Here is a 26312-nt window from a genome sequence, read left to right as displayed (position 1 = left end):
TCTAAACTTAGATGGTCTACATTTCCCATGTTAAAAATCACAATTTTTTTTGGTTATATGTGTAGATCTATGATTTTTTTATGAATAAATCTGGAAAAATAAAAATTAAAAAAAAATAAAAAAATGTTTGTTTTTCTTATTTGAATATAAGGACTTAATATATTAGAAACCTATGGGTGATCTACCATAAGATTTGAAAATTTCTATGTAATATTTATATTTTTTTTTGTAATTTTTAGAATTAAAAAATAAATATTAATAATTTAGTTTTCATTATGATTTGTCCATAATGACTTAATGTATTGTAGATCTATGGCGGATCTATCATATCCATAGATCATTTGGCATTTTGGCATTTATTCTTTAAACGTGTGATTTTTTAAATTATTGTAATTTTTAAATTAAAAATAAATATTATTTTTTATTTTTATTATGATTTATCCATAAAACTATATATATTCTTAACATATGGCTGATCTGTCATATCTGTAGATCATGTGACATTTATTATTCAAATATGATTTTTTTTGTAATTTTCAGAATTAATAATAAATAATAATTAATTAGATTTTGTCATGACATAGCTCTAACGACTAAATATATTCTTAATTTATGGTTGATCTATCATATCCATAGATCATTTAGCATTTATTATTCAAATTTGATTTTTTGATTTTTTTTTGTAATTTTCAGAATTGATAATAAATAATATTTAATTACATTTTGTTATGATATAGCCCTAAGGACTGAATATATTCTTAATATATGTCTGATCTATCATATCCAAAGATTATTTGACATTTACTATTCAAATATGATTTTTTTTAATTTTTTTTGTAATTTTCAAAATTAATAATAAATAATATTTAATTGCATTTTGTTATGACATAGCCCTAAGGACTGAATATATTATTAATATGGCTGATCTATTATATGCATAGGTCATTTGACATTTAATTACATTTTGTGTTGAATTATGTTATATGCATTGGCTTGAATTATTAAATATTGATGTAATTATGATTTTAATAAACATTGTTTAGATGTTCACATATGTTGAGTATCATGCATTTTCTCATAAATTTTATTAAAATATATTAATTTAATGTATATATCTTATTAAAGCCTTATATTTAATATTATTAATATATTTTATTTTATATCGAAGTTTTCATAGTATTCTTAAGCATATTTATGTATATCTTAATTTTTCTCAGATATATATATCTAAAATTATCTCGATGCATATCTTAAAATTGTCTTAGCTATTGATACTTTGAAATTATCTTAAAATTGTCTTCCGGATACCTTTAACGCTATTGATACTTTGAACCTTGTTTGACATATGTTTACTTGTGTTAGGTAGAATTAGCATTAAACCGATTCTCACCCATGCCAGCCTGAGTTGGCCAGGTTGATCGTGTCCGCAAAATCAATATACTTCAGTAAAGAAGGGTATTTTGGGCATTGTCTCTTTCTGCCTGCAAAACCAAGTTCTCACAGTAGTTGACGGAAAAAGTAGCGCCAGAATTCGGAAATAGGATGGCTCATTTCGCCCCATTCTCGCTTTGGTGCCCAGTCACCCCACTCAATTCCTAAAATACCATAATTAATTTCCTAAAATCCTTGGCTGTCCGTTCCTCTCCTCCTAATCGGCATCGTCGCAATCCATCCCTCTCCTAATCGGTTATCGGAAAGAAAAGTTGTTTTTGCTGTCCGTTCAAGCATTTCGCTTTCTCCTTAGGAATCAAAAACCCTAGTTAGGATTTTAGGGTTTCTGTATTCTTCGCCAATTAGGGTTCACATTCGGGTTTGTTTTTGCTGAGAGGCAGTTTTGTGTGAGATTCTACAATGTATGCTGATCGAGTAGCGGCTGGAACCAAGAGGTCTGTGAAGGAGCGGCTTAACGGGAATATTGGAGATGATTTTGGTCGTAAGAGGCAAACCAATGGCAAGAGGTTTGCTTTATTTCATTGAGAAATCTGATTTTTTTTTCTTCTAATTGGGTTTCTTCAGTTATTGTTGTCTTTTGCAACGTTTGATCTCGTTCAAACTCGATATGTAATTTTTCTTGTGTTCAGGCAGTGCTAAAGGCATTCTGTAGTTGAATTTAATATCAGTATACGTTTTCCCTTCCAAACTTTTGCCTTCGCTTGTTTCTTCGTTTATTTTGGTATACTTTTGGTTAGGGTTTTAGGCTTTATCAGATAAGGGTGGGTTTAGCATTGGGGAGCAGAAGCTATATAGTTAGGGTTTAGGTTGTCGTTTGGAGATGATTGTGCTAAAAAGGCAAATTCCCTATCCTTGTTCTTTTACTTTTCCTCCTAGAGAGTTAACTTGGGGGGGGGGGGTAAAAATGAAGGAACTCGCATTGGTGGATTACTTAGCTTTTACTTTTTTTTTTGCCATGTCCAGTGGTCGCAATGGATATCGGAAATATCAATGCCAAAGGATTGCAAGATGTATAACTCGTTTCTAGATACCAAGAAAAGAAAAGCACATGTCAGTGCCTTGGAGCTGTAGGTCATTTGTTCCACATTAGTTGGTTAATGCATTTGAAATTCAAGGTATATGCTATAAAAAGTCAAAATGTTTATTAAACTCATTAGCTGTTTCTGTGAGGATTTTATGTATCAATTTATAGTAGTCTTCGGATAAGGTTAACTAGAACATTTCGGTGGTTGCATGGTATATGCATGATATAGGATTTATTGTATTGTTTGATTCTTGTAGTTGTAGTTTGCTGTCAACTGTCCAGTTTTACTTTGTGGTCTGGAAGGATTAACTGCAAGACAGAAAATATTTTGCAAAGGTGTATGTCCCCCACATGCAGTCTCTTTTTAGATTCTAGCAGATTAAGGTTGGAGCTCATTAAAGGGGAAAAATGGTTATCTGGTTTGAAATATGGCAGTTTTGTCTCTACCAGAAGTGAAATTACAGCACTTGGGTAGAAGTACCATTGGCTTAGCTATCATCTTAAGAAGCAAGAGAAATTAAATGATTATCTGGTTTGAAATGTGGCTGTTCTGTCTTTACCAGAAGTGAATTTATAGTACTTGGGTAAAACTGTAGAAGTACCATTAACTAAGTTATCATCTTAAGAAATAGGTGGAATTTTGAATCATCATCATCATCTAAGCCTTGTTTCAACTATATGAGTTCAGGTTCAGCTAGGAGAAATTTTGAATATGGTCTTTCATGGAATTTATCGCTCTTCTTGCAGAAGAAAAATAGGTCACCACTCGCCAATCTTTGATGATATTTTTTCTGTAGAAAAAGGACCGAATTATTCTCTCCTTTTTATAGAACAGGATGTTCTGATGGAATTAAGTCAATCAAAGCCTCCTCTATGGACTAAGTGTGGACTGGATGGATGACCAGGATCATTGCCTGCCTTCCAGTTGACATTATGGTAGATGCAGGATAAGATTTTATGTAAGAAGGTGCAGGTTTGCTGTTAGTGATGTGGACAGTGGACATTTCAGTGAGCCTAGCGCACATCATAGCTGTTGATCTTTATTTCATAGAATGGCTCTTGCAAGATATCCTTAGTCTCTGACTGGCATTAAAGGAATTCTGAGATAGAGGACTTTTAATGTTTGTTGGAAAAGGTAGTCTAAGGTTTCTTCCCCCCTCCTATCATGGTTGTGCCATTGGGATTGTTTGATGCTTTTCCACCTCTTGATGATGGAGGCTCATTGTTGTTAGTGGAGTCTCTTGCGTTGATTGTTCCTCTTATTCTTTCCTTCCCCATGGGTGTTCCCTTTTTTTATTGTTATTTCAATGTTAGTGCTTGTTTAATCCCTTCGACTTTTTGGAGAAGACTTTCTTGTTGTCAAGAAAGGATATAGCTTCAGATGGTCTTTTATTGCACTGTGTTTGTGATGTTTCAAGTGATGCTGCTTTGGAGGCATGGCCACTCTTCCTTGTTCTTTGCAAAGTGTGAGGATGTCAGCTTGTGAGTAGGGATGGGCATTATTTGGTTAAAACTGAAAAACTGAATCGAAAATTTCGGTTTTGGTTTTTTCGGTTCGGTTATTTTGGTTTTTGGTTAATTTGGTTTGTTTTTTTTTTTCTGGTTTTTAAATATTTCGGTTTTGGTTTTTAGAATTAGAAATTTGGTTAACTGAAAAACCAAATTAACCGAACCTTGCGATATAGCATGTAATGTATAATATATAATATATAACATATTATATTTAACATATAACATATTTATATATATTAATATATAATATAATAAAAATTGGTTTCATAATATATGTTATAATATATATTTATATATTTTATATTATGATGTATATAATATATAATATAGTATATATATTTTTGAAATTTGGTTTTAACCGAAAACTGAACTGAAAAATTTGGTTTCGGTTATTTTGGTTTTCCTCTAATTCAGTTTTGGTTCGGTTTTCATTTTTCTAATTCGGTTTTAAATTTTGGTTTAAACCGAATGCTCACCCCTACTTGTGAGCTTCTGTGAGTGGGTGTTCTGGAGAAATTGGGGCACTGACCTTGGTGCTCTCCTCCTGGAAGTATAGGATGTATTCTCTCATTGTGGTTGAGGTAGATAAGGATGAATCTGTTGTAGTAGGTAGATTTATGGACAGTGGGCGAGGTGTGGTCACCTTGGAGCTCAAGACTGTTGAGGGAAGGAACTGTGGAAATATAGACTGATGAAGTGCATTGTTTAAATAAATCCTTTCCTTTGAACCAGGTTGTGTCTTATGTGGTTCATCTGTTCATGTGGCTAAATAATTAGGCTTATTTTCCCTATAGAAAATCTCTGGGGCCAGATTTAGATGGTTGGAGAAGAAGGAAAGAAGTTGTAAGGCCATGGGCCTCACAACTGATACTTGCAGAGTTGCGGCCAACACTCAGACACTCAAGTTAGCCAATGAACTTCGCCCATTCTAGTTGTTTTGGCCAACTCAAGTGGGGCTTTGGGACTTTCTCTACAATTAAATCAATCAAGGATTTGATAAAGATTGAGAAAATCTGTTAGATTTATTGAGATGGAAATTTCTTTCCTTTGTTAGTAAGTATTTCCTTGTTTAGTTACATTTGGTAGGAAGATATTTATCTTGTAGATCTCAAAGAGACGTTATGTATAAAGACTCTTTGAGAATGAATGAAAGTTGAACTGTTCTTACAATTTTATGGTTTGGTGCTGATTCCAAGCTTATGAATGTGCTGACTTCATCTCTAGGTGGTGGTGCTTAGAGAAACCTAATGGTGCTGACTCCATTAAGACCTATCCTTAATTTACTGCAGGCAGTCTGTTCCTTTATTGAATGCTAGTCTATTGAATCACTGTCTTATAATTTCATGTTTGCTTTTGTTATTGTTTTTATGTTCTTACATTTTTTGAAATCTCCTCAACTCCATTCCTCTTCTTTTCCATTGTTTTCCTTTCTTTTTGTTTTTCTGGAAAGATATTTTTTTTCTTTGCAGTATAAAAGAGGGTGAGCTTCCTTAATAAAGATATTACATATGAGAGTCTTTAGATAACTGTAACTACAAGCATGCAATAAACATACTTGCTTTTATTTTCTTCATTTTGATTGAACATCTCCTCATATACATCCTTCCCCCTACTTTTTGAAATGAAACTTACCTTTTCTAAAAAAACAGGATACGAATAAACTTCATTTAAATAGCAAAATCCTTTTTCCAAATGATCCAGTGCTACTAGGTTCTGAAATTGATGATAATCGAGTCCATCAAAGTCCCTACAGATGCTAGCCCAAAAAATAAGGGGCCTCTCCATCTTCCCTGTCATAGCTTCTTGTGGACAACAACCTTCAGAAATTATGCTGTTCCATTCACACCAAATTGAACCAGCATACTGCCAGTAGTACTAGCTTTGACAAAATAGGTCCCTTGCCAACACCCACTGTATCCAAAAGAGTTGCAGAAAAGTCACCAAATGTTATAAGAAAGATTGCAATGAATCATCTAGTAATGAGCAGATTCTTCAGCTTGACCACAGGCACTCCTGATTATCCAACACCGTTACTTTATTCAGCAGGTGAATCATAGTGAGAATTCTATCCAAAATGGCTGTCCAAATGAAAAGACCTTAAATGTGGCATAAGTGTTTCATATCCACTTATGAGCAATGTCTACATCCCTTGGCTCTACCAATTTGTTGTAGAAAGATCTTACTGAAAACAGACCTGATCTCTCTGCAGTCCATCATTGTTCTTGAAAATTTAGTTTTGTTTAGACCTGATATATCTCCCTTAGTTAGGATAGTAGTTTGTTGGATTTCCAGTCATGGACTTTCCCTCTTAATCTTGGAAACCAGACAAGCTGGCCTGCAACCACATCATAGCAGTCTCTAATTAGTGTATCACTACTCTGGGCTGTATTGAAGATCTTTGGGTAAGACTGACATTAGAGGTCTGGTTCCATTCCATATCTCTCTCCAAAAATACACACATCTTTGCATTATTTATTTCCAAATTTCTACAATCCCCTTTAAGTAGTACAACAGTGTGGTTTTAATGAGAAGGACATTTTGATTCCTGTTGATAGGTCTCCAGTCATTGAGGTGGAAAAGGGTGTGGTTTTGACTGGAGCAAGTTTTTGAGAAGAACACAGTGTTAGAGCTAGAAAGGATTAATGATAATTATGGTGAGAGGAAGAATATTAAGGTCATTCCTAATGCAATTAGAAGATTTAGGTACAGGAAAAATTACCTTACTGTGCCAATTTCAAATGGTTTTTGCTAGATTGAGGGGAGGCTAGTTGGGGTCAGAATTAACAAGTGGGTAAAGAAGACAAGAAGAGATTTGATGAGAAGGGCAAAGAGGTTATTTATTCTACTGATGAAGGTCTGAAGTGAATGTGTTTTGTTTTCTGTATTTGGGAAGGGGTCTTTGATGGGTGGATTACTAGATTGGTCTCTGGGAAAGGTGGGAGAAGAGGTAAAGTGAGGGGCTTTAGTTGCATGATTTTGGGCTTTATATGTGGGTGGTTTTAAGAGTTTAATTGGGTTTGATCTATGGTAGATGGCTTTATTGAAAATTAGAGGGTCCTTGGTTGAATTCTGGGTTTGGATGATGCCTTTTCACCTATTGTAATCCTTTCTCTTTTTCTTTGTAATACATTTTCTTCTTTATTTATCTTCAAAAAAAGAAAAAGTACAACAGCCAACCTCACTAGCCTTTTTTATTTACTCAATGGACCTGCAAACTCTATTTGAGCTCATCTCCATCCACTTATCAATTCTGTTTTTCACCTATTTTACTTTTATGTAATCTCTTCAGTTCTGTTCAACCTACTTTGCTGGGTAAATCAAAGCTGTCTCAAACTAACAAGCTCGGGGCATTGTGGCTTGTTCCAGCTTGCTTAGGGTCCATTTCAGCCACCAAATTGGCTGCTATTGGAGACTCCACAATTCTCTCCCCATGCACCTAGAGCCTCTAATGAGTCTTATTATAGATGAAGAAGACAACTGTAGAGCAGTGTTTTAAAAGCGCAAGGGCCATTTTGCGCCTGAGGTGCAAGGCGCAAGGTGAGGCACACGCCTTTTTGAGGCAAGGCGCACAATTAAAAAAAAAATTGTGCCACGCCCGCGGGCGGAGCTAATGTGACATATTACATTCCTAATTCTACAAGCCGCCTTTGTGCCATGCCCCTCGAGGCAAGCCCAAACAAGTCCATGTTAGGGTCTTAAATTCTTAGTTTTCACACAAAACATAATGATTTTATAGTTTTAATTGCTTTTAAGAAGATGTTTTATTAGGATGAATGAATGGACAACATTACCAAATAGGGGGTACTCGAAGCTTCGGTGAGCGAGTGAATAAGAATTTAAGACCCTAACATGGACTTGTTTGGGCTGTGCCTTGAGGGGCATGGCATGGGAGTAGAGCCCCCGGCCCAGCAGACTCGACGAAAGGAAAAAGTGGCAAATATTCAAAAGGCGCACCCCTGGGCTAAGGCGCACTAGGCGTATGCCTTTTGAATGGGCTGCGCCTAGGACCTGGGTGAGGCGCCTACCCTAAAATGCGCCTCGCCTGTGCGCCTAGGCACGCCTTTTTAATCACTGCTCTAGAGAGACATTTTCCTGAGCAACTGGCGGTGTCAGCTAATCTACCCACTCTTAAGTCTCAAGGTTGGCCTATGGTGAAGTATAGAGGATTGTCTATATAAACTTGGACAACCATGTATTACACATTGGGAAAAGATGAAGCTACAATTAATTATCAAAAAAAAAATGAAGCTACAGTTGAAGAAGTACTTGCCCTTAGACTAGGAAAAAGCTTTCTTTGAGCAACTGGTTACACTTTGGCAAGGGAATATGCCCATGGAGAACAGTGCATCAAGAAGTTTAACGAGTTAACAATGTTTTGTCAAATTGATAGTGATGATTGACCTCCTTTCCAGATTTAAAATAGGCCTTACAGCTGAAATTCGTTAATAGAAAACTACAAAACCACTTTGTAGTGTTGTTGGGGATTCTTCATTATGGAATAGTAGGAATGTTGAGTGCTCTGATTGTGATGAAAAAAGACATTACGTAGCACACCTAATAAACACATTATATTGTGGGGATCAAGATAATCGGAAAAGATGGAATTGCCACTGGAGGACTAACAACAAGAATCCAAAGAAGGTGAATATGACCATGAATATTTGATAGAACCTGTTAGTTAGCAGTCCCCAAGGAGGAAGAATTTGATGATTGGTTGCGCAGTAATATATTACATTCCTCACTTTTTGTGTGGAAGTAAAGTGTAACTTAATCATTGATGGTAGGAAAAGTATGAATGTGGCTTTGCAGGACAAGGTTCAAAAGCTATAATTGCTGAAGTAGAAAAATATTGCCATCTTTGCAAAGTTTCATGGTTAAGTGATACAAACATCCCTATCACAAAGTGATTACTTTTTTGTATTGGAAAATACGAGGACTCTATATGGTGTGATCTGATTTGATGTTGTGCGTTCTTCTTGAAGTATAGGTTTAATGGATGGTGGACTGTTCTCAAACCAATTAAGGTGGGGAGAATGAGAGTAAAAGGAAGATCCAAAGAAAGCCTCAATCTTAACTACGATAGTTTAAGGCTGAAGGCAAGGCTATTTTTAGACAAGTTTGTCCTAAGCCAATAAATCCTCTCATTAACTTGTCCAATTGTTTAATGGCTGGGGCTTTGAACATCAAGAAAAGTAAGCAGGAAGGTTGGAAAAGGTGGAGCTTAGTAGGATGATTTGCCACCAAGGGAAAGTTTTTCTTCCATGCTACAAATTTTATATGCATCTGTGAAAATGGGTCTCTCAAAGGCACTGAATTTGAGGGTACCACCTAGAGGGAGTCCAAGGTACAACAGTCTTGTAAAATAGAGTATCTTTGTAATACATTGGATCCTGAATTACTCTCCACTGTCCTTATTAAGTGTAGTGGAACTTTAGTAATGAGGATGTTACTTAAAGCGGTAATGAGAATGACTAAAGCACCCCTGAATTCACGTCTCCGAACAATCAACAAATGACATAAACCATGGGACCTCCTATTTGTAAATGTCTAATTAATTCATCCATGACTAATGCCAGACCACAGGGTAAGGATGTGTAGTGAGTCTTCCTTGCTTTACACATTTGGAAGAGCTATCCTAATGCAGCCTTTTGGCTTTCACAGGTTTTGAGGCACAGAGATCGGGAAAGCAGTATTTGATTAAAGACATTGAGAGTTAGACTGTATATTGACAAATTATGACTTTTTATTCAACCTGGATACTGACAAGGTTTAAAATGTTGGTCAAGCAGATACAAGAAACTTGTTGGAAATATCATATGGAAATATTGTTAAAATTATAGACATGGTGGAAACATTGTAAAATATGCAAAAATATAAAATGATAAAAGAAGCATAGGCACACCTTTTTAACTTATTATTTTGTTCCAAATCATTAAAAAAGCTAAGAAACAAAGGTTATAGCCAGAAGAATACGATTTGAAGTTGTCCTATAAACCTTAAGATTCAAAATTTCATAATAAAATGAGTTAAAGCAAGATATAAACTCATAGAAAATGTAAATGGTTGTAATTGATCAACTAAATAATCTATAACACAAAAAAAAGAAAAGAAAAAAACTAATCTTTAACTTCATGTTTGAAATGAATATTGAACTTGCTCAAAGTGGTAATCATGTAAGTTTGGTGGGCAATAACATTGTTTTTTATCAAGAACATAAATCAATAAATTAATGAGGGAAAGGTAAATTAGCTACAGGAGTAGGGAGGGGTAAACTCTCTTAACTCTCCCCCAAAAAGAAAACAGAAAAATTACAAAGTAGCCTAGAGCATTTGAACCCTTCCAACTCTCTGCTTGGCAAGTACATCTGCAAAAGAATTGCACTTCTTTTGGCTCATTTTAGTCTCACTTCCATGCTCTGAATTAGCCATTTGAACTTCCTTCTTTCATTAATAAACTGCCACCTCTATTACTGCCCCTTAACTCCTCTTTATCATAAAAGTTTCTTTGGTTCCTTTAAATTGTCCAACAGATCACAACTCTTGGACGCCTCCACAGCATTCTACCCCTTTTCTTTGTCTAGCTACTAGTTAAAGAGTCAAAGAGACTGTGCATTTGGTGGGAGAGTCCACCTATGCCCAAACGAAGAAAGAAACAAAGGGGAAGGAGATTAATAAGTGGAAGCAAGACTCACTGTTAACCTTACAAAGGATACTGGTTAGGAGGTAAGCACCAAGAAGGCATCTTTCTTTGAAGCAAATCATAAGTGTTGATTCTTCCCAACAAAAGGCCCTAACCTTTGGAGGAACCAACTTACCCCAAAGTTCCTTATCAGGGAAAGTTTGCCCAAGGCTATCAGAGTTTTGAGTTAGGCCTTTGAAAAAGGATGCTTAGATAAAAATGCTAGAAGAGGAGAGGGTCCAAATTTGGGAATCCAATTTTGATGGGCCTAGAAAAGCCTTTGGTGTAAGGTTAAAAGCACGGTCGAGACATTGTCCAACTCAGAGCCTCTGAATCCTCTTCTTAAACCCAGGTTCCAATCAAGCTCAGAACCCAACTCAACAGAAGACAAAAAGGTGGATATTGGCTCATTTTTATAATTACATAAGGAGAAGAGAGAAGGGAATTGATCTTTTATAGGCAAACTCCCCACCTAGACATGTTCCCAAAATTTTCCAGAGCACATATTTTTTGTTTTGGAAAAGGTAATGTAATATTTATTGAAACACAATCTGCATATACAAACTGGGGTCAGTCCCAAAAGGCAGACTAATCTACTCAGCAATTACAAACTCCACCAAGAACTGGAATGAAAAACAACAAACATATTACAATTTCTGAACTCTTCAGAGACTGACACCAAGAGATTAACTTGCCCACTGCCTTCTGTATTAAATCTTCTGGACTTAAGGCCTTATTACAGAAAAACCTACTATTTCTCTCGGACTAGATGGACCATAAAACAGCACTAGGGATGGTCTTCCACACTATCTTCCTTTTCTTGTTAAGCCCTTTGATGTTCCAGCAACACATAAGCTCCTTAACCGATCTTGGCATAGCCTATCTCAAGTTCATAGAACCGAAAAAGATAATTCCACAGCTGAGAGGAGTATGGACAATGAATGCACAAATGATCAGTAGATTCAGAATTATTCCCACTCAGAGCACATGTTGTACCTGATGAAAGGTAGGAAAGAAGGAAGGGTGGCATGTATGGATTTCAAAGGAGTAGAATTAGTAGCTTTAGCTGCTTCTTGCCGCTAGCCCATGAATGCTAATAATCACCTTTGCCCAGAGTTTATCCTTATCCACCGACAGTCTTCACAACTACTTCTCTAACAGAGCCATATTCCTCTTCTGAATGTTTTGAATTCCTAAACCACCAGCAGGCCTACTTCTACTTACAACTTCCCATCTAACCTTATGGTCCTTCCTCTTCTCCCTTGGCTCCCATAGAAAAATCTCTCATTAATTTCTCCAGTGTTTTAGAAACCCTAGTTGGAATTTTGAATGCCAAGAGGAAATAAACAAGCAAGTTGGCCAAGGTTGATTTGATTAAAGTAATTCTACCATTGAAAGATACATAATTCCTCTTCCACGAAGCTAATTTCTTTGTAAATTTGTCCACCATAGGATTTCGGAAGTTTACATTTCTTGGATTATCTCCCAAGGATAAGCCCTAGTAATTCATCAACCAGTGAAATACTTCACAACCCAAGATTGTTGCTCATTCATACAATTCATTTTCATCCTTATTTTTCTCCACTATACAACTCTTATTAAAATTGATTTTTAGAGTTGATATTTACTCAAATAGTTGCACCAACAATTTCAAACTTCTTACCCAATTAAGATCATCACCTTCGTTGACTCAGATTCTATTATTAGCAAATTGCAAATGGGTAAGAGGCACTGTATTCCTGCCCACTCTTCATCCCTCACAAGCCCTCTTGAATATTCTCTTCGAATTTGTTTCCCTAAGACATCATCCACTATAGTAAATAGAAAAAGGGGAAAGGTCTCCTATATAATTTCTCTGGTAGCTGGAAAATGATCCAGTATAGTCCCATTTACCAAGATTGAATAATGATAAGTTTTAATACATCGATGAATCCATTTACACCACTTGTCTCCAAATCCATAATTTTTCATCACCTCCAACAAGAAGTCCCAATCAACCAAGTCATAAGCCTTCTTCTCTAGATCAAGCTTATAGACTAGCCCCTTTTCCCATTTCTCTTCATCTCTTCCACACTTTCATTAGCCATAAGGATTTGATCAATAATTTGCCTATCTTTAACAAAAGCTCCTTGGCTTGGGGCGATTATAGAGGGAAGCACTCACCTAATCCTTTAAGAGAGCATCTTCGTAATGATTTTATATAGGTAATAGGTTTTTAACCAAGCTGAATGGCGTGAACTCCCTTGGATGGTTTGCATCCAATTTTTTAAGGACTAGTGCAATGAAAGTGGAGTTTAGTCCTGGATTTATAACCCCTTGTCAAAAAAGGCATTGAAAACCCTTTGGAGATCATCTTTCAGAATGTTGATAAAACAAATATCTTTTAGAATGTCCTAGCAATCTTGGTAAAAAGCCATTGTAAATCCATATGGAATTGGTGTTTTTGCTCTATCCATTGAAAAAACCATTTCCTTTATTTCCTCCAACCAACCCTTATGAACATCAGATAAACTTGGGCAATCTAGTATTTAACCTTAATCTCTCACTTAGGGGTCTTCTAAAACTGGATTTAAAGTGTGCCACAAAAGCTCCTACAATTTCACTTTGATAAGTTACTATTACACCCTCCAATTTTAATTTTGAGATAAGGATTTTTCTCCTTTTGCCATTTGCTAAAGCATGGAAAAATTTAGTATTTCTATTTTATCCATTTGTTCCTAGGCTTTTGTCTCCAATTCTCTAGTTGCTTCCTTCACCTCTATTGCTTGTCATTATCCTCAAAGATTCCTTCACATTCTCTACTATCCAACATCTTAATTTGATTGATTATCTCTTGTTTTCTCTCTTCTAATCTCCCAAAATGTTGGATATTACAATCCTTTATCTTAACCTTCAAATCCTTTAGTTTTTGGCAAAATCTCATACCCTCCCAATTAACTCTTGGTTTTCTCTCCTCTCACAAATTCCTAATTTTTTCTTTAAACCTTGGATGACAAAGCCACATATTCTCAAACGAAAATAGAGCCAAACCCCTCCTAGCCTTCCCCTTGGATCATCCTTTGATAAGGATATTGGCCAATGATCTGCTTCCAATTTTCTCCCCTTGGATTAGGTATGATTTGAACTCTGGTAATCAAATAAAGTTTTGGGAGCAACCTTGGGTTGGGGACTTACCTCTGATGGACCAATTTCCCTTTTTGTATGCTTTGTTAGATTTGAAAAATGAACCATCTCCTCTTTCTTAGTTCCTTTAGAATATATTTCTGGTTTTGGGTGGAACTTGGGCCTGAGAAGGGCAATTAGGGATACAGACTTGGGTTGTATTTCATCTCTGCTAGCCATCATTGAAAATGTTTTTTTGAACCCTAGTAAGGAAGACACCAGATTTTGGACCCCTTCTTCCTCTGGTTCTTTCTCTTGTGCTTTGTTCTTTGAGACTTTAATTCAGCCTCTTGTTTTGCTTGGGTTGTCCTTCCCTATAAAAGAGATTTAGAGCAAGCCCATTTCTCCTCGGGTTGGTAGTTTTTGTTGGGAAGCTTTCTTGGAAAAAATTGACACAAACTGCCCCGCAACACATGGTAACATCATAACCAAGTAGGCATACGTTTTCTTGAGGAGCCCTTGTATCAATGCTTGCAACACTCACAACATGGCTGTGCACTGGCCAAGAGTTGGGGTTCCCATGCATCATATGCGTTTGGATGGAGTGTAGTTTTACGTCAATAATAGATATAAAACCTCATCAGCCCTAAAGTTTTACATCGATAGTCGATGTAAAAACTACATCGGCGAACACGATGTTAACTCCAACAACAAATCTCATAAATATACGCCATTTAGTAGCAATAGGATCAAAAACTTTTTGAGTTTGAATCATCACTCCATAATCACATTGGCGTTTTGGCGTTGACTATGAGAGGTAGAGGTGCTTGATCGAAAATCTCATTGTCAGTAGAAGAGGCGAAATGGTTGGGAGATTTTCTTCGAAAGGCGATCAAAGATAAAAAAAGTTTGGTTAAGGAATGAAAGCATGCCCGCAGAGGGAAGGTGCTTCTTCAACTAAACGAAAACAGATGGGGTAGTTTCATTTGTTGAAGTTGATGGGTGCTTGCTTAAAAACTTAGAGCCATTTGCATCCCTGAAGAAATAAGGAAATCAGGTTGGAAAACTTTTGCTGAAGTGTTAAGCTCAATTCTCCTGAGTCCTGGATCGCCAACCTCTGAAGCTCCCTTACAAGGGGACTTTCCTCCTTATCGGCAACGAGCAGAGTCGTTAAGGATGGCGGTTCAGCCCACATCTCCATAGTCAATCAACCGAGACCCTTCGACAAATGGAAAAATTCTTTTGTATTTTCGAAAACTGACGACCTAACTTGGAACAAAGTCGAGCTAGGAATATCAACTAACCTTCATTCCCCTGAACTCTTACATCTCCACCCTTTCTCTCGAAACAAAGCATTGGGTTTTGCCTCATCCGAAGATTTCGTCTTTGTTTGGGTGAGGTTGGAGAAGATTCTCGTCTATGGCAGGTGGGTGAAAATCAACCGGTGGTGGCCGATTGTTAACGTAGTCCCTTATGAGTTAAGTTTTGATGGCTGGGTCTTAGTTCACGACCTCCCATTCCATCTATATGGTCGGAGGAGGTGTTTTCTTTGATAGGAAGCTTATGTGGAGGGCTAGAAGAGATTGACCCGAAAACCAAAGACTAGTTGGAGCTGAGCTTTGCTCGCATGAAGGTGAAAAACAGAGGAGTTCACTCCATCCCCCGATTGATACCAATAAGACAGAAACACCTGGTTCTTCGCCATGATCGAAGTATGGAAGAAAACTGAGTCATCTTCCCCATCCATCGAGTTAACTCGGAGCAACGACTTTCGAACTTAGAGCTGGGCCCATGGCCGGCGTAGGAAGCTTTTGTGCTAAGGACGACAAAAAGGTGGCGGCTATTGCAAAGGCGTGTAAAGCAAGGAAGAAGCAAAACCTTTCCCTGCCAGGTAACTGTAAAAGAAGAGGAGAGAAGCTCTATTCCAAGAGGAAGAGGAGAGGAGCTCTTTTCCAAGAGCCATAAAAGGAAAGATTTTCAAATATTGAATGAAACCTTGGCTCATGTTCCAAAGCCCATTTCAGAGCCTATTTTTTTTTGGACCCAGGTGCTACGAGATCTTACTGGTTACTCAAACCCGACCCGGTTAAGCATCCTGTCAAACCATCGGGCTGTCACTCACCTTTGGACTAGGGAGAAGGCCATTCCAACCTTAAGCCCTCCATCAACACCAACTTTCAGTGAACAAAGCATCCCTGCAACTCCCCCAAGTCTAAATGCTCATGGAAAGTGAGTCCACCGACCCCCAACACCGTCGTGGAGCTTGATCCCAAGCTCCTCTGGAGAAGGCGAATCTGAGTTGGAGGAAGACCTGAGCACTTATAGGACAGAATTAGAGATGGATACTCAGGAGATAGCTCTCAACAGATCCAAAGTCCTATTTGCAGAAAGAGAAGCGTGGGGAAGTGTAGAAATGTTAGAAGATGTCCGTTTGGTAGATCCAGATTACGGAAATCTTTCCGCCAACAAAAACCTTGAGGCTGGACGAGGAAGAAACTTACCACACAACCAATTTGCAAATCTCTCTAACTCTACTCCCTTTTCAAATCCAAAACTTTCTTCTTGTTTCTATCATTATCGTGATTCACGTTCTCTTTACTACCCTTGTTGTCCTTGTTTTCCAGGTTCAGGTGACCAACTATCCCAACAATGGCTTTCCCAAACAAAGGTGAATTTGTGGAGGTTTCGGGTTCAACTTCAGTGTCCAAGGACTTGGTTAGTCGACCTAGGAGGGAACAAAATGATGATGAAGTCACAGAGATGGCCAAAGAACTAGGTCTCCAGCATTGTGACTCCGACAAGGCCTTTGGTAAAGAATGGATTAACATAAGAGGCATGGGAGTTGCTCGGGAGATATCAGGAACAAAGAAAGATTTGAAAAATGGACCAAGTAGGGAATTAAAGAGGTTACAATGGGGTATAGCTGATCAAAATATGGACTGTGCAGGAGAAGAGAGTAGAAGAATAGGTAAGAGTAAGACCAACAGAGTTTAAGATGAAGATCCTGAGCTGGAATGTAAGGGGACTGGGTGGTGAAATCAAGAGAAGCTTAGTAAAAGACACCCTTCGAAGAGAGAATCCTGACATTATTCTGTTACAAGAAACCAAAAAAGAAGAGGTGGACAGGAAGTTGATTAGAGCAACCTGGGGTTTAAGAGGCAGAAAATGGGCTGCCCTCCCAGCCATAGGCACTTCAGGAGGGATTCTTGTCATGTGGAGAGAAGACGTGGTTTCAGGAGTGGATTGATCATCTTCAATTTTGGACAGAACACAAAGATTTCTGCAAAAAGGTTACCTCTGGCAAGGACTGATCATCTTCAATCAACAGCTCAAAGGATTGTGGGATTGCATTCTGGCTTCACTCCAGCCATCTTGATCTTCACAGCATACAAATCATCGAAGCACACCTCCTTCAAAGTTCCCCTAGTGCTATAACTAGTCTTTCAATATATTCTTCCTTCCACAGATTGAATGGCAGTTCCACCATCTTCACTATTGTGCTCAATGCAGTAATTTCTTTTTCAGTGCAACACATCTTCTGTCTTTCAATAAGCACCAACCCTATCTCAGTTTTCAGTGCTGAAACATCCACTACTTCATCGCCGGTGTCAATAATAGCTCTGTTTTCACAAAACGGTAAGACAGCCGTTGCGTTTTTAATCTGTAGCTTGCTTACTACCTCATCCAGACTGGTCTCCAGTCACTGATTTTCCCCCTTGTCGTGTTGACATACGTTCTCTCCGAATCCCCTCTTTCCACTTCCATTGACATTTTTCGTACTCTGGTCGAGTTTACAATAAGCATTGAGTTATGAGACTTCCGTTGTCCATCGCTTGCACCAGACACATCCTTGGAAAAGTCTGGGTTTTCCTCCATCCCCTTCAGTTCGAACCTCATGAGCTTCCTTCTCAATCTGCTGCTTCTCTGAAGGTTCTTCTTTAATGTGAGTCAGGTGTTGCTGTATTTTCTCTATGACCAACATCCATCCATTGCATCCTTTCCCTTCTGGCGGACAGAGCATTTGCTTTTTGCCACCCTTAGAGAGCTCTATCACTGTTATAAACCACTCTTTTCTATTCCATTGCAGCACCACCTCGTATTTCCTAATAGCAACACTCAAACAGCTCCTCCAGCCTTGCATTCTAAAAGAAAAAGTTGCACTGTTGACAAAACTTTTCAGCCACTGCACAGCTTCCCCAACCAGGAATATTGTTGCTTTCCTCTCATCCTGTATCTTCAATGTACACAGGTCCTGACTTCTGCAATTTTTGAGGAACAACTTAACTTCGACCTGCAACTCCCTTCTCCACTTCGTTGCAGTCATAAATTTCTCTCCTCCCTTCATTGTCGCACCAAAAGTATGGTATTGAACTTAACCAATCAGTACAAGAACAATAAGGTATGGGATATACAATCTATTTGTTTCATTCAATACAAGGAAATGTCTTGGACTTAATACCTTGTAAAGAAACGGTATCCAGAAATGGCAATAACATTGTAACTCCACATAACTACAATATTGTCACCAACTTATGTAATGATCCTATCTCTTGTACTCCATATAGTGATGGTAGTGTTCACTGGGGAATACATTGATTCCAGTAAAATTAGATGTTGCTACCCATGAAAGTGGAAACGGAAATATATCATGGAAACTATCTCTTGTACTCTACATAGTGCTGGTAGTGTTCATTGGGGAATATGTCAATTCCAGTAAAATTTCGTGTCGCTACCCACGGAAATGGAAATATGTCATGGAAACATTAGGGAATTTAGGGGCATTTTAAACCATGGATACCTGTCCAGCTCTGTCCTTGACACATCTGCGTTAACATAGGCACAAGCATCATTTTATGGCTTACATAGACTTCTCTCTCTGTGTTTTTGTTTCAAAACTTTTTGTTAAAGATGATGGTTGCTTATTCTCATCTTTTCAATCAAATTCATTGTTATGCTCTTATCATCTTAATGAGAAAAGTACCCAAGTTCTTAAGAAGTTTTACTTGACTTCCCTCCAGCTTCTAGCTGCTATTGTTAAGCAGCTACAATTAAGTTCAGTCTTCCCATGTCTGCCCATGGTCATGCATATGGCACATTTCTTTTCTTTTCTTTTCTTTTTTTTTTTTTTGGTTTTGGCATGGCTTTGATGAACTAGATCCTTCTGTATGATATCCATCTCATATTCTCTTTGTACTTTCCATATTTTATTAGAATATTCTCTTATCATCACTAATCGAGGATACATTTTATATTGTAACATACATATATAACAGGACAGACTTGACTAAACCAAGAAGCTAAAAGGGGCAGTGGAGGCATTTTTCACTGTTAAATAGAGGGTTGCTCAGTGAACCTTCTGGTCCATCTTTGATAAAATAAATACATCTAATTTGTTGAGGGAGGACTATAGTTTAGGTTGATGTGGTTTACTTGCTAAACTGATTTATGGAATTATGAGTAACGTTGAGACTGTATTGTGCAGTTAGTCTAGGTGAAAAATTACCTTGTAATGGACAAAATTGTCTTCTACCTCTTCATATAAATCATTTAATGATCCCAACTTTATGAGACAATTGCATTTAAAGTGGTTGGTGAAATTTCTGATTCTTCAGGAAACCTAAACTTCATAGATGAGTTAAAGATGTGAAACTTTTAAAATGAAGACTAGGTCAAGAAATTTGTGGCTCTTTTTTGATTGGTAGTGAATATTAGTTTCTTTATTAACGATCAAGTTTTCTAGAAGCCTGGGACCAACATAACCAGGAATAGTCATTATTTTATGATTAATATAATAGTTTCTTAACTTGAGTTGAAAGGTATTTAATAACCAAGTATCTTTTTATTGCTTGTTTGTTCACCATGTATGCTAATAGGTTAGATTGTAGAATTTATGTTTTAAGTTTTTTAGCAAATTTTTTGCAGGCAGCGGCCGAATGACGACAAATGGGAGCATGATCTTTATGAGGATGATGAACCACAAGTATCAAGTATGGATTGATTCTGATGCCATTACTTGTGACCAAATGATTATGCTTCATAAACTTTTTGACATCATCACGATGTTGTTTGACTATGTATTGATTCCATGTGAAGATCGCAAAGTTGATGGTAGAGATCTCAGGTTGAAGCTTCAAAAGAAGGGTTCCCAGCAAGTATATCAGAGCGGAAAGGGTACTGTTAGAGGTGTCCAGGATCTACGTGAGAAACTATCTGGGACAATGCATTCACAACCAGCAAATACTGATCCACCAAAGTCAAAATCAGTAGCAGAGGTAGCTAAACCTGCTAGAAAAAGTGTTGCAGTTGAAGCACCTCCACTAGAGACCAAAAAGATTTCCAGTTCAGCTGCTTCGAAGAAAAAGACTCAATCAAAGGTAGTAGACTTTTTTTTTGGTAGTCTATCATATGATATTTCCTTCTCTAACCATTTCCATGCATTATGTGAATTGCCAATTTTAGTTAAATATTTGTTTCTAGGTGCTAGATGCAGGTTTTGGATGGTGTTTCTTAAGAGGGAACATGTTGGCTCTGGGGCTTGTTTGGTCTTTCCCCAAGGGCCTTTCCTCCAACCTCGGGTCTATTGGCTCTCCACCTCTGTAAAGGCTTGAACCTCTTAGGATGAGCAACACAAGATGTCTAACATCACACTAATTACTTGGAGTAATGCAACTAGGGGATAAGATAAACATGTTCAGAGTTTTGACATGCTTGAATTGTTAAGTTCTTGAAGCATTTTTGTGCAATCCTTCTTCTGTTTGCCTTTCACTTTGTATCTGTTTTGTATGTTATGGTTGTGTATTTATGTTTTTAATATTTTTCTTGAAAATTTGTACCTTGCTTCGTCCTGGCACACACCTCTCCTTGCACCATGCACCATGCACCTTGGGCACTAGAAGGCACTTGCTCTTTTCTTGTGCCTCCTGCTTTAAAACACTTCACCCAGCATATTTTTTTTTGTTTTGTTTATTTCTTTCTTTATTTTCTTGGTGGTATGATTCAATAACTATAGTTTCTTAGGTCCCCCACCCCCTTGCACGTTTTGTTGTCTGACAAAAAAGAAACGAAGAGAAATTTGTACACTTTCAAGATGCACTTTGAAAGGTTATGGAATAATGGAATTGAATTTTCTGACAACAAAAGGGACCAAGTTTTCTCATGGAACATTTTCCTGTTTATATGCATAGCCAGTAACCATATATGATAATAAGATTTTGGGTGTACATGTAGAAAATTTAATCCTCAAAGAGCTAGCTGATTTCCTAATTGAAATGGCTACATATTATTTCTTTTCTCCCCCCCTCTCCTCCAATGAAGTGCACCTTTTCATCTCTCTTTAAGAGATTCAGGTGTCATTAAATCTCTACATTCTTCATATTAGCATTTAGCTTGAATAGATTTCTATGATGTCAATGCCACCATTAAATCTTCTTTTTCCCCCCTTGGTAACATATCTAAGTATGCAGGATGATAAATCAGTGGATGGCTTCCTACAGTCTCTGGGTCTCGAAAAGTATTTGATTATTTTTCAGGCAGAGGAAGTATGTGAATTTTTCTTGTGTTTTAACTTCAGAAATTTCATGTATTTAGGTTTAACATATATATTACTTTCTTCAGATTGACATGACTGCTCTGGTTCACATGACTGACGAGGATCTCAAAACTTTAGGGATTCCCATGGTAAACTCACTTATACTTTAGTTAATATTATTCTACTTCAGTTTGTGCACTGCTGCCATTATTAATCATTTTGCTTGTTTTGCTATGCCAGAATTTTGGAAGGCATTCTTTTTATTTGTGTTTAAGTTCACAGATCATTTCTGTTTGCAATATTAATTTCCTTGACATTTTAAAATATGATTTTTTTTGTTGCTACTTGACATCTTTTCTTGAGAAAATATCGTTTCTTAGAGGTTGGAATTGGAACAGAAGCTCATTGATCCTCCAAGAAAAGACAAAAAAATAGAGGAAAAATAGACAAGAAAAAGGAGAAAAAAAATTAGCGCAATTCAGTTTGTGAATGTAAATTTATGAAACAATCACCGTGTAACAACTAGCTTCATTGAAAGTTTCTTTTGCCTGCTTCGGTTCCATTGTTTTTCTTGTGCATTAGGGTTATCCTTCAAGGTTTCTGCTTGGCAGGTTATTTTAGTTTCTGACGTTAAATGTTCTGGACGCCTGAAGTAGCACATATGTCCTCTAGGTGCCTTCTCCATTTTTGATATGCCAGTCAAATACTTTTTGTTACAAAATCTGATTTGGAAAACTGACTTGTAGCCACTAGCCAATCATGCTTGCATAATTGAGCCTGTTTTGTGTTGCTTCTGTAAATTGTTCATTAGTAAATTTTAAATGACGAATGTCATGGGTTTCTGTTTCATGGTTCCCTTGGATCGCCATTGGGAAATCAGTATTGCCCCTAAGAATGTGCTTTGCTTGTCATGATCATTATAGAGGGGGAAAAGACCAGATTTGCAATTTTAATCCCTTCTCAAGAAGTCTATCTGTAACTTATTGGTACTCAACAGAATTAAGAATTGTTGGTGGCAATTCGATAGAAAAGTTGCCATTATAAAACGCAATTGTCAAATGGTCACATTTCTGAGCTAGATTTGGATTCAAACCTGCTGATTTTTATTTTTTATTTTTATTGTTTCTGTGGAAGTTTAACAATAGGTTTTCTGGTTTATTCAGGGTCCCAGGAAGAAAATACTTTTGGCCTTGGATCCCAGAGTCTGAAATTGGGAATCAGCTAACTAGGTTCACTTGCTGTATGTCTAAAACGTGAGCAAATTTCATGGTACAACACTGAATTGCGCAACCGCTGGCTCATGCTTACAAGGCTGTAATGTAACCTCTTTGGTTTTAATTATTCGGTTGTATTGTGAAAGTGGTTTCAGCGGGTCTGGGAGAGAAGTATTGTCAACAAATAGAAGATTGTGCTAAAGGTGGAGTTTCAACTTAATGGATTTTGTGGTTATCTATGTATCCGAATTGTTGATTCCCATCATCCCACTCTCACCAAAAGACCATCCATCAAATATAAAGGTTCATATTGATGACGGTGAATCTTGTACTGTGGCTGCAAAAGTATCGGATTCAATCCCATAAATATCCAGATCCAAATTTGATACGTTAATGTTCGAATTTGAATTATATATCATCCATATGATTCAGATGGAACTTAGATGTTGAGTACCATCAATAAACTAAACTAAAAATCATGATAATATCATATACTGAATTTGATATTTGTGCATACGGTAAATAAAATGAATTGAAAATAACTTGCATGAGACTTGAACAACCATATTATACAAGAAAAAAATTGAGGATGTTACCCATGGAATTTGAGCAGGAAGGAGAATCTCGTGTGATAGGGTGCATACTTGAATTAAAAGGAAATTTTTATAAAACAGTTATAGGGCCAATTATGTTGTATGGAGTGTTGGGTAATTAAGAAACAATGTGTGCAAAAATGATTGCCGAAATGCATTTGCTGAGATGAATGAGCGGAAAAAACTAGAAAAGATAAGGTAAAAGAAAGATGCCGTTATAAGGAACTTATGAGTTGATCCAGCAGGTGATAAACGTCATAAAACTAGAGAAAGTAGAGAATAAGATGGTTTGGTCTATATGCATATAAGACCTTTGACAGCAATAGGAAGTGATTTATTGCTAATTGAAAGAACTAGAAGGAATAGGGGTTGACTAGAAAGGATATGAGTCGAAGTAGTAAGAAATGATTTAAATGCTATCAACTATATAGATTGGAATGTCAAAATAGGATTCATATATTGAGATAAGGTTTGGATGATGATGGTCAATAAACTAAATGTAAAAATATTTTTGGATTTAGTCATATTGGATTGAGGTAGACCTATATTCCATCCAATTATTGACCTCAAATTTGGATAATTGGATATCATTTTTAGCCTTATTTCTGCCTTAATTGGATCGAATCTGAACATTTGTTATTGAAGAAGAATATGCATCTTATATATCCCCTTTTAGAAACCTTTTATTTATTTATTTATTTATTTTATTTGCTCTGAGAGATATCAGATGCCATAGAACAATTCATCTAAAAAGCGTGGCCTTTTGCTCTTCATACTAAACGATATAGGGATATTTTTAGACTATTTTAGTTAAGGACTAAGGTGAGGTTTGATAAAACTGAAATATGAAAATTTCAAATTAGAAAAATTTTCCTTTTTTTTTTTTTTATAAATTTAAGGGGTTTCTTCGGCCAACTCCACCTCAGAATTTGAAATCTCAAAGAGGCCGGTATGGAATTTGAAACTCCCGTCGCCCCAATCTGACAATTCTGAATTTTTTTTCAACTCCACCCTCCACATGTCAGCCAAAAAGTTGAAATGTTTTTACCATTATACCCCTGATTGCAAAAAAAAAAAAAAAAGAAAAAAGGAAAACGAAGACATTTCGAAGCTCCCTACTCCCAAAGTTTCGACCGTCTTCCCCATTTTGAACATTGAAAGATTTCTTAGATGCTCCATGCATTTGCCATCTGGTAGAGGTCCCATTTCGTCATCGGCTGAAGGAAGCTCGATTTACCTACCGTTCAAAGAAAACGAAGACATTTATTCGCTCCTTTCGTCCCTTTCGTTTCGAATGTTGGAAGGTTTCTCAGAGCCACAAAAAATGAAGAAAACAAAGTTCACTCCCTTCTCCCAAAGTTTTGACATTGGAAGGATTCATAGGCCATCAGCGACATTCTTCGCTCACCATTGGAAAGAAGCTCAAAGCTTGGTTTACCGTTCACTGGTTGTCGGAGGCACCCTGCATTCACCTTTGGAAGGAAGCTCGAAGCAGGGTTTAGCGACCGTTCAACCGCCGTTAGAGGCCCCCATTTGTTCATAGGTTTCCTTCGTCCCTAGGTTTCGACCATTGGATGCCTCTGTTTTCCTTCCTTCCCATTTATGCTGTTTCATTGAACATTTGGAGGTATGAGTAGCCAAGGGAGTGTTGGGATCAATCCCCAATAGCTTTCAGTATAATACTAACTATTGATATTGTAAATGAAAATGCATTCTTCAAAGGATAACCCGCAAAAATTGTTTTATATCTGTCAAAATCTGAGGTAATATTTTCGGTGGTTTGACTGCCATTTCCTCCAGGTTGGTATGATGATGTTAACCGGCAAATAGTCATGCCTATGTTCTGAAATGCCTTGGAAATGTGGAGAGAACAGTCTATCTTTGCCTAAAGAAAATTGAGTCATGAAATGAGCTATCTATTAAAGGGATGCTACCGTTAGCTGACCTGTTTTCGTTTTTTTTTTATTATTCTCCTCACACTAGTCTTGTGGAAATAATTTGTTATAATTGGTCATTATGTTGGTTAAATTGTTTTACGATTGTATTAGAAGATTCCCCCACCTTCACTTTTGTATTGAAAACTTTTTTGGCATCTTCTTGTAATTATGTTGGACTTTTGAATATAAATATAATGGTTTACAATTTTTTTTTGTTCACTAAGAAATATTTCTAAACCCATCAAAGAGACATTCCCATAGGAGGAAAAGAAGCCCTAAGCTAATGGGAAAGCCTGACAGTGGGAAATGGTGCCTTTGTAAAAACACCGTTTCCCATCGTCGGTCTGGGCCATGGGGCCAATGGTGGCCGAAAGGTGTCGAGATGATAGGTGGGCCAGTGGTAACAGCCAAAGGAGGGGCACGGGGGTAGATGGGCAGTGGTACCACCTCCACAGAGTGGGGTGAGGTCCCCTAGATGTCCTCATGAGAGGCGGAGATGTCCTGAGCTAATGGGGAAGCTAGAAGGTGTGCTCGGTGGGCCAACGACAATAGGAGGGTGTAGGCTTGGTGGCCATGGGACATGTCCGCACCCGTTGGAGCGGCTAGTGGGTGGTTTTTCCATTTCTGATACACTGTCCCGAAGGGGCGATGCGGGGGTAGATGGGCTATGGTACCACCTCCTGGGGTGGGGTAAGGTTCCCTGTACGTCATTGCAGGAGGCGGAGACGCCCTAGACTAATGGGGAAGCCCGATGGTGGGAAACAATGCTTTTGTAGAATTACTATTTCCCATTGTCGGTTTGGGCCATTGGGCCGATGGGCTATTGAAAGTTGTTGAGATGATCGGAGCTCGGTGGACCAGTGGTAACAGAATGGTGTAAATTTGGTGGCCATGGGACACGTCCGCACCCGTTAGATCGACTAGTGAGTGGTTTTGCCATTTCTGACACGTTATCTCAGATGGGGGGCGTGGGGTTAGATGGGTGGCGGTACCACCTCTACGGGGCGGGGTGAGATCCACTGGACGTCCCCGTGGGAGGTGGAGATGCCTGGGCTAATGGGGATGCCCGACGGTGGGATGGTTGATGGGCTAGTGGAAATAGGAGGGTATGGGTTTGATGGCCACGAGACACGTGCATGCCTATACAATTTTTTTGGCATGTAAGATAAATCCAATTGAGAGGGTACGGTGCAGACAGATAGTGTTCCTAAAACCATGTCCACTTCCATTAAATTTTTTTTGGACATGTAAAAGCACTACATGTCCACTTCC

At 37.6% G+C, this 26312-nt stretch overlaps 1 protein-coding gene across 1 annotated transcript; it reads left to right on the top strand.

Annotated features, from left to right (window-relative positions):
* The first annotated feature begins 1360 nt into the window (after positions 1 to 1360).
* On the top strand, positions 1361 to 22827 carry LOC148865308 (uncharacterized). Its single transcript, XM_088978965.1, has 6 exons — positions 1361 to 1958; positions 19691 to 19755; positions 19862 to 20142; positions 21232 to 21306; positions 21383 to 21445; positions 22460 to 22827. Exons 1-6 carry the CDS (start codon positions 1852 to 1854, stop codon positions 22502 to 22504), a joined length of 636 nt encoding a protein of 211 aa, XP_088835091.1. The 5' UTR covers positions 1361 to 1851; the 3' UTR covers positions 22505 to 22827.
* Positions 22828 to 26312: the final 3485 nt, after the last annotated feature.

This window comes from Nelumbo lutea, chromosome 3, assembly GCF_056320005.1.
Source record: "Nelumbo lutea isolate HS-2025 chromosome 3, American lotus-T2T, whole genome shotgun sequence".
Classification (NCBI taxonomy): Eukaryota; Viridiplantae; Streptophyta; class Magnoliopsida; order Proteales; family Nelumbonaceae; genus Nelumbo; species Nelumbo lutea.
The sequence above is the reverse complement of the archived record's forward strand: the minus strand, read 5'-3'. Positions and strand labels throughout refer to the sequence as shown.

Excerpts from the sequence above, each read along its gene's own strand:
- LOC148865308 (XM_088978965.1), top strand. The coding sequence starts at position 1,852 with ATGTATGCTGATCGAGTAGCGGCTGGAACCAAGAGGTCTGTGAAGGAG. Across the intron at positions 19,756-19,861 it reads TGATGAACCACAAGTATCAA|ATCGCAAAGTTGATGGTAGA; the intron begins GTATGGATTGAT and ends TTCCATGTGAAG. Across the intron at positions 21,307-21,382 it reads TTATTTTTCAGGCAGAGGAA|ATTGACATGACTGCTCTGGT; the intron begins GTATGTGAATTT and ends TACTTTCTTCAG.